At 43.9% G+C, this 8,189-nt stretch overlaps 1 protein-coding gene across 1 annotated transcript in view; it reads left to right on the top strand.

The window, feature by feature from the left end:
• The window catches only part of LOC135516590 (plexin-A4-like), a 104,851-nt gene extending 98,462 nt beyond the window's left edge, over positions 1-6,389 (top strand). Inside the window, exons 18-19 of the mRNA XM_064940937.1 lie at positions 1,518-1,660; positions 6,117-6,389. Coding sequence (XP_064797009.1) covers positions 1,518-1,660; positions 6,117-6,389 — 416 coding nt within the window. The remainder of the gene's footprint in view (positions 1-1,517; positions 1,661-6,116) is intronic.
• The last annotated feature ends 1,800 nt before the right edge of the window (positions 6,390-8,189 follow it).

Here is an 8,189-nt window from a genome sequence, read left to right on the forward strand (position 1 = left end):
ACTACAAATGTCTTGTTAACAAACTACAGTTTTGGCAAGTCGGTTAGGACATCTACTTTGTGCATTCACAAGGAATTTTTCCAACAATTGTTTACAGACAGATTAATTCAATTATAAGTCACTGTATCACAATTCCAGTGGGTCAGAAGTTTACATACACTAACTTGGCTGTGCCTTTAAACAGCTCGGAAAATACCAGAAAATTATGTCATGGCTTTAGAAGCTTCTAATAGGCTAATTGACATAATTTGAGTCAATTGGAGGTGTACCTGTGGATATAGTTCAAGGCCTACCTTCAAAACTCAGTGCCTCTTTGCTTGACATCATGGGAAAATCAAAAGAAATCAGCCAAGACCTCAGGAAAAAATGTAGACCTCCACAAGTCTGGTTCATCCTTGGGAGTCATTTCCAAACGCCTGAAGGTACCACGTTCATCTGTACAAACAATAGTACGCGAGTATAAACACCAAGGGACCACGCAGCCATCATACCGCTCAGGAAGGAGACGCGTTCTGTCTCCTAGAGATGAACATAGTTTGGTGTGAAAAGTGCAAATCAATCCCAGAACAACAGAAAATGACCTTGTGAAGATGCTGGAGGAAACAGGTACAAAAGTATCTATATCCACAGTAAAAACGAGCCCTATATCGACATAACCTGAAAGGCCGGCCAGCAAGGAAGAAGCCACTGCTCCAAAACTGCCATAAAAAAGCCAGACTATGGTTTGCAACTGCACATGGGGACAAAGATCAAACTTTTTGGGGAAATTTCCTATGGTCTGATGAAACAAAAATGGCCATAACGGCCATAATGACCATCGTTATGTTTGGAGGAAAAAGGGGGAGGCTTGCAAGCCAAAGAACACCATCCCAACCGTGAAGCACGGGGGGGGGGGCAGCATCATGTTGTGGGGGTGCTTTGCTGCAGGAGGGACTGGTGCACTTCACAAAATAGATGACATCATAAGGTAGGAAAATTATGTGGATATATGGACAATGATCCCAAGCATACTTCCAAAGTTGTGGAAAATGGCTTAAGGACAACAAAGTCAAGGTATTGGAGTGGCCATCACAGAGCCCTGACCTCAATTCTATAGAAAATGTGTGGGCAGAACTGAAAAAGCCTGTGCGAGCAAGGAGGCCTACAAACCTGACTCAGTTACAACAGCTTTGTCAGGGGAATGGGCCAAAATTCACCCAGCTTATTGTGGGAAGCTTGTGGAAGGCTACCCAAAACGTTTGACCCAAGTTAAACAATTTGAAGACAATGCTACCAAATACTAATTGAGTGTATGTAAACTTTTGACCCCATTATGATGATATTTCACATTCTTAAAATGAAGTGGTGATCCTAACTGACCTAAGACAGGGTATTTTTACTACGATTAAATGTCAGGAATTGTGAAAAACTGAGTTTAAATGTATTTGGCTAAGGTTTATGTAAACTTCCGACTTCAACTATACGTCATGTCGCTGACTCTACCTTTAAGGAGACTGTTTGTCCGTTTATCCCCTCAGCCTTTGCCGAGCTGCAGACAGACATCCATGAGTTGACCAGTGACCTGGACGGAGTGGGCATCCCCTTCCTGGACTACAGGACCTACACCATGAGGGTCCTCTTCCCTGGCATAGAGGAGCACCCTGTTCTCAGGGACCTGGAGGTAAGAGCTGCCCTGTCAACTGCCTGACCAAATATCACAACGGCTGCCCTATCATCTGCCTGACTGAATTTCACTTCAGTTTAGGTCCTGAACATTGTTCCTCGTTAAATACCTGACGTAGAACAATACGCATATCTCAAAGTGGTTTCCATCAATGAATTCTAATTAAAAAGTATACAAGTAAATTAAAGGCACAGTGGGGTTACGGTCAGAATTAAAGCTGTCGTTGTTTGTGCTCACGCTCTGTAAACAAATAACACTGTCTCTCATTAGTGCTTGACGCAGTAGTTCAGTCAAATCTCTTGTTAGTAATGGTAACAACATGTGACAAGACGGTTTCTCAGAGTCGAGGACAAATTAAAAGTATAGCGGAGAGAAAAGCAAATCAACTCTGAACTGACAAGCTAGTTATTTATTCCCTAATAACAGTGATGGACAGTGATAATTGAACAACTTCTAGCTGCGAGGCGCCGATTTCACAGGCTCAGAGTCGACCATGCGGGTGCCTGATGAGAATTCCCCGTTATAAGAAAAATTAATGATGTTTTAATGGGTATAAATGTCCCGTTATATGAGGGAGTTTAATGTGAAATGAAACCTAATGAAAGTAGCAGTGGGCTCATCTCTGGCTGGTGATAGCTGGTTAATTGTTATTGATGTGGGAGATGGTACAGGAAATAGCCCTTATTGGGCTTGGAGCAAATAAAGTGTGGATGGGCAATCTCCTACAGTACATATTCATAGTTTGTAGAGTGAATTTGATTGGGCTGAATCTCTCTCTCTCTCTCTTTATAAAAGGATTAGAGCTAACGTCTCAATGACTCAAATGTACTAATATTAGCGATGACTCTGGGCCTACCTGTTAAATCTCAAGAAGATATACATTGGATTTTTCCTCAGAGAATATGGAAAATGGATGCCTAACTTTTCTCCTGATTTTGTGATAGTAATCAGTAGGTGGGATGTTGAATAGGGCTGTTTGATTATGGGGTTACAGTGGGATGTTGAATAGGACCATTGTTTTTATTATGGGGCTACAGTGGGATGTTGAATAGGGCTGTTTAATTATGGGGCTACAGTGGGATGTTGAATAGGGCTGTTCAATTATGAGGCTACAGTGGGATGTTGTGGGATGTTTAATTATGGGGCTACAGTGGGATGTTGAATAGGGCTGTTTATTATGGGGCTACAGTGGGATGTTGAATAGGGCTGTTTATTATGGGGCTACAGTGGGATGTTGAATAGGGCTGTTTATTATGGAGTTACAGTGGGATGTTGAATAGGGCTGTTTATTATGGGGTTACAGTGGGATGTTGAATAGGGCTGTTTATTATGGGGCTACAGTGGGATGTTGAATAGGGCTGTTGTTTTTATTATGGGGCTACAGTGGGATGTTGAATAGGGCTGTTTATTATGGGGCTACAGTGGGATGTTGAATATGGCTGTTTATTATGGGGCTACAGTGGGATGTTGAATAGGGCTGTTGTTTTTATTATGGGGCTACAGTGGGATGTTGAATAGGGCTGTTGTTTTTATTATGGGGCTACAGTGGGATGTTGAATAGGGCTGTTTATTATGGGGCTACAGTGGGATGTTGAATAGGGCTGTTTAATTATGGGGCTACAGTGGGATGTTGAATAGGGCTGTTTATTATGGGGCTACAGTGGGATGTTGAATAGGGCTGTTGTTTTTATTATGGGGCTACAGTGGGATGTTGAATAGGGCTGTTTGATTATGAGGCTACAGTGGGATGTTGAATAGGGCTGTTGTTTTTATTATGGGGCTACAGTGGGATGTTGAATAGGGCTGTTTGATTATGGGGCTACAGTGGGATGTTGAATAGGGCTGTTTAATTATGAGGCTACAGTGGGATGTTGAATAGGGCTGTTTAATTATGGGGCTACAGTGGGATGTTGAATAGGGCTGTTGTTTTTATTATGGGGCTACAGTGGGATGTTGAATAGGGCTGTTTGATTATGGGGCTACAGTGGGATGTTGAATAGGGCTGTTGTTTTTATTATGGGGCTACAGTGGGATGTTGAATAGGGCTGTTGTTTTTATTATGGGGCTACAGTGGGATGTTGAATAGGGCTGTTGTTTTTATTATGGGGTTGCAGTGGGACAATTTCTCTTGCACAGTGTGAACTGCAGATTACTGTGTCCTCATGGAAAGCGACAGCGAGGAAACTTGTGCTCCCTGACAGACGCGTCACATAGAGAGACCGTTGCTCTCTCCAATCGATCCTGACAGATCAAAAAATGTCATCTCTGTAGGTGCAATTTATGAAAACGGGAAATCGCACGCCGACTGACTAGACTAGCGTAAACGGCGCGGGGACAATTTCCGCCCGTGGAGGGGAATACACCACACACGCTGCTTTCATCTTGCGTCAGCTTTGCCTGGGAACAACGTTCATATTGTGGAATCAAAGAAATAAGCAGGGCTCTCAAAAGACTTGGTTCAAATGACTCCACCTTAAAAAGGTGCTCGGCAGAACTCCTCGCTCTCCCAGATATCCTCCCATGCTGACTCTCCCAGATATCCTCCCATGCTGACTCTCCCAGATATCCTCCCATGCTGACTCTCCCAGATATCCTCCCATGCTGACTCTCCCAGATATCCTCCCATGACCACATTCCAGGCTGTAATCATTAGCACACTGTCATTTGAGAGAACCAGGTCTTAACAGACTGCCATTTGAGAGAACCAGGTCTTAACAGACTGCCATTTGAGAGAACCAGGTCTTAACAGACTGTCATGTGAGAGAACCAGGTCTTAACAGACTGTCATTTGAGAGAACCAGGTCTTAACAGACTGTCATTTGAGAGAACCAGGTCTTAACAGACTGTCATTTGAGAGAACCAGGTCTTAACAGACTGCCATTTGAGAGAACCAGGTCTTAACAGACTGCCATTTGAGAGAACCAGGGCTAAACTGACTGTCATTTGAGAGAACCAGGTCTTAACAGACTGTCATTTGAGAGAACCAGGTCTTAACAGACTGTCATTTGAGAGAACCAGGTCTTAACAGACTGCCATTTGAGAGAACCAGGTCTTAACAGACTGCCATTTGAGAGAACCAGGGCTAAACTGACTGTCATTTGAGAGAACCAGGTCTTAACAGACTGTCATTTGAGAGAACCAGGTCTTAACAGACTGCCATTTGAGAGAACCAGGGCTAAACTGACTGTCATTTGAGAGAACCAGGTCTTAACAGACTGTCATTTGAGAGAACCAGGTCTTAACAGACTGTCATTTGAGAGAACCAGGTCTTAACAGACTGTCATTTGAGAGAACCAGGTCTTAACAGACTGTCATTTGAGAGAACCAGGGCTAAACTGACTGCCATTTGAGAGAACCAGGTCTTAACATCTAGGTTGGTTATTACTGCATTGTCGGCACTAGAAGCACAAGCATTTCGCTACACTCGCATTAACATCTGCTAACCATGTGTATGTGACAAGTAAAATTTGATTTGATTTGAATTGAGCCAGTGGAGTGATAATGGATTTGGCTGGAATGGGAGATGCCAAGGCCATGGAGAATGAGTTCTTCCCCACAGTCTATAGTCTATCCCTGGATGTCTGATTCCTCTAGTGTTGGGTCCATGTTACTCTAATGACGAGGGATGTAGTGATGTCTGATTCCTCTAGTGTTGGGTCCATGTTACTCTAATGACGAGGGATGTAGTGATGTCTGATTCCTCTAGTGTTGGGTTCACGTTACTCTAATGACGAGGGATGTAGTGATGTCTGATTCCTCTAGTGTAGGGTCCATGTTACTCTAATGACGAGGGATGTAGTGATGTCTGATTCCTCTAGTGTTGGGTCCATGTTACTCTAATGACTAGGGATGTAGTGATGTCTGATTCCTCTAGTGTTGGGTCCATGTAACTCTAATGACGAGGGATGTAGTGATGTCTGATTCCTCTAGTGTTGGGTTCAAGTTACTCTAGTGACGAGGGATGTAGTGATGTCTGATTCCTCTATTGTTGGGTCCATGTTACTCTAATGACTGGGGATGTTGTGATGTTATGTTACACCCATGACCTGGGCCAGGCGTTTGGCCTGACCATGTGGTCCTTTGTATCTCAGTTGGTAGAGTGTGGTGTTTGTAATGCCAGGGTAGTGGATTCCATTCCCCGGACCACCCATGTGTAAAATGTATGCATGCATGACTGACCCCAAACCTTGACCCCAAACAGTCTCTGTATCTGAGACAAGTGTCACCTCTGACGGGGCGGCAGGTTAGTGGTTAGAGCGTTGGACTCCCGAGCTGACAAGGTAAAAATCTGTCATTCTGCCCCTGAACAAGGCAGTTAAACCAATGTTCCTAGGCTGTCATTGAAAATAAGAATTTGTTCTTAACTGACTTGCCTAGTTAAATAAATAAATTGTCATCTAAGCGTATCCGTCTCTCCTCCCTTTCCTCTCTTCTTCTCCTCCCTGTCTCCCAGGTGCCGGGCTACAGACAGGAGCAGGTGGAGAAGGGCCTGAAGCTGTTCGGCCAGCTCATCAACAACAAGGTCTTCCTGCTCTCATTCATCCGCACGCTCGAGTCGCAGCGCGGCTTCTCCATGCGCGACCGCGGCAACGTGGCCTCGCTCATCATGACAATGCTGCAGAGTAAACTGGAGTACGCCACCGATGTCCTCAAGCACCTGCTCTCTGACCTCATCGACCGCAACCTGGAGAGCAAGAACCACCCCAAGCTGCTGCTCCGAAGGTGAGGGGAGAGGGGAGAAGTGTGTGTGTGTGACTCTCGTGGGCCATCTCTGGCCTAATTAAGACAAAGGCCTTGGCTCTGTCCTCACCTCTCTGTGTCTGGGGAGAGGGGTGAGTGACTTCACTTCTCCAGAACACCTGCACAAACTCACACACACACTTCTCTATCTCTCTTCATCACTCTCTTCTCTTGCTCTCTTTCTCGCACTCTCTTCATCACTCTCTTCTCTCTCTCTCTCTCTCTCTCTCTCTCTCTTTCTCTCTCTCTCTATCTGCGACAGAGTGAATGATTGGGCCCTCACGGAGCTCTTAAGCATTTAAGCTCTGAACAGCTGACTAATGCTAACATCAACGCTGCATTAGCTATATCCTACACATTAACACTCATAGATTTCCACTCAATGGTAATGGACAACTGTGGCTGTGGGTTCCCTCTCCAAGCCGCTCTCAATTGATCATTAATACCAATGTCCGTACTTCTTCTCCAACTCTAACTCTCTAGAATGGCTGGTTTATGCTAAAGCTAAGAGCAGGGTAAAATCCTTATTTACTATATAGTGCAGTACTTTTGGCCAGGGCCCATAGGGTGCCATTTGGGATGCGTCCTTTGAAACTGGACTTTGTCGAATTAGTGTATTAGTCAAGCAGCAAGCCGATCAGCCACGCCTGATCGCTCCATAGTCACTGTTTCATGGCGGTGACATGTGGAATTAACTTCAATGACATTGAAATTATCACTTTGTCTCAGAATCATGTACTACTCTGACACGCACATCATTAGAATATAATTACGATTAATTAGTGGAGAATCCAATTAAAAAAGCTGTAAAAATCCTCACTTGAAAAATAAATGGGTTTGTTAAAAGCCCTAGCTACTCCTCGCTCAATCAGCACTTCCCTGTGCGTCAGTCTGTATCATATACACAGTACCACCACTTCAATTCAACACCATATGACCATATATGGTGCTGGAGGTGTTGTGACCATCTCGGTTACCCTCGACCGTGTGGTCGTTGTATCACACATTTCAGGGTGCTCACTGCTCAGTCAGCCTCCCCAGTGATTTGACAGGCATGTCGTAAATGAATTTAATCTTCCTAATTTCAATTGCAAACCTCCCGTCCTCCCTCGGGCGAAACCCTCCTCTCCAATAAAGATAGACACAGATTCCTCTGTTCGCTAGCTGTTCACTAACATGGGAGCGTATTGAGCGTATCGTTGTGTCAGAAAATGAACCGCATATTCACATCATGAAGGAGACGTTTAACAGAAAGATCTTGGATGCTGCATTTGATTAATGCTGTATGGGCAAGGCATGATTAATCGCACCCAGAGCTTCCGGAGCCATTACCAGGCAGTAAACTCCTTCAATCCCAAATGAAACAATACTACAGTACTTACTATAGAATTCTGTAGAATAGTGTAGAATATTATACTAAACGCTGTAGTGTCACTTGATCGTGTAAAGTGCTTACTATAGAATGTTGTAATATACTGTACAATACTATAATACATATTACAGTTTTATCTGAAAAGAAACACTGTAGTAAACATTTGAGTCTACAGTATATATGGAAATACTAGTGTATTGAATTTGCATATAACCTGCCCAATCCCCTCCCCAAAATCCCAATTTGTGCCACCCATAAGTGAGAAACCTACATGCCAAGTACAGACCATATATTGTGTTCCTTACAGGTTACAGAAAAGAGCAGAAGCTCTGAACTCTCTGTTCAGACCACAGTCCTATCTACCTAAAGGTTGTGGAAAATGTGATCTTTAAGTAATTGTCCAGTAGGTTGCCT

The sequence above is a fragment of the Oncorhynchus masou genome, chromosome 27, assembly GCF_036934945.1.
Source record: "Oncorhynchus masou masou isolate Uvic2021 chromosome 27, UVic_Omas_1.1, whole genome shotgun sequence".
Lineage (NCBI taxonomy): Eukaryota > Metazoa > Chordata > Actinopteri > Salmoniformes > Salmonidae > Oncorhynchus > Oncorhynchus masou.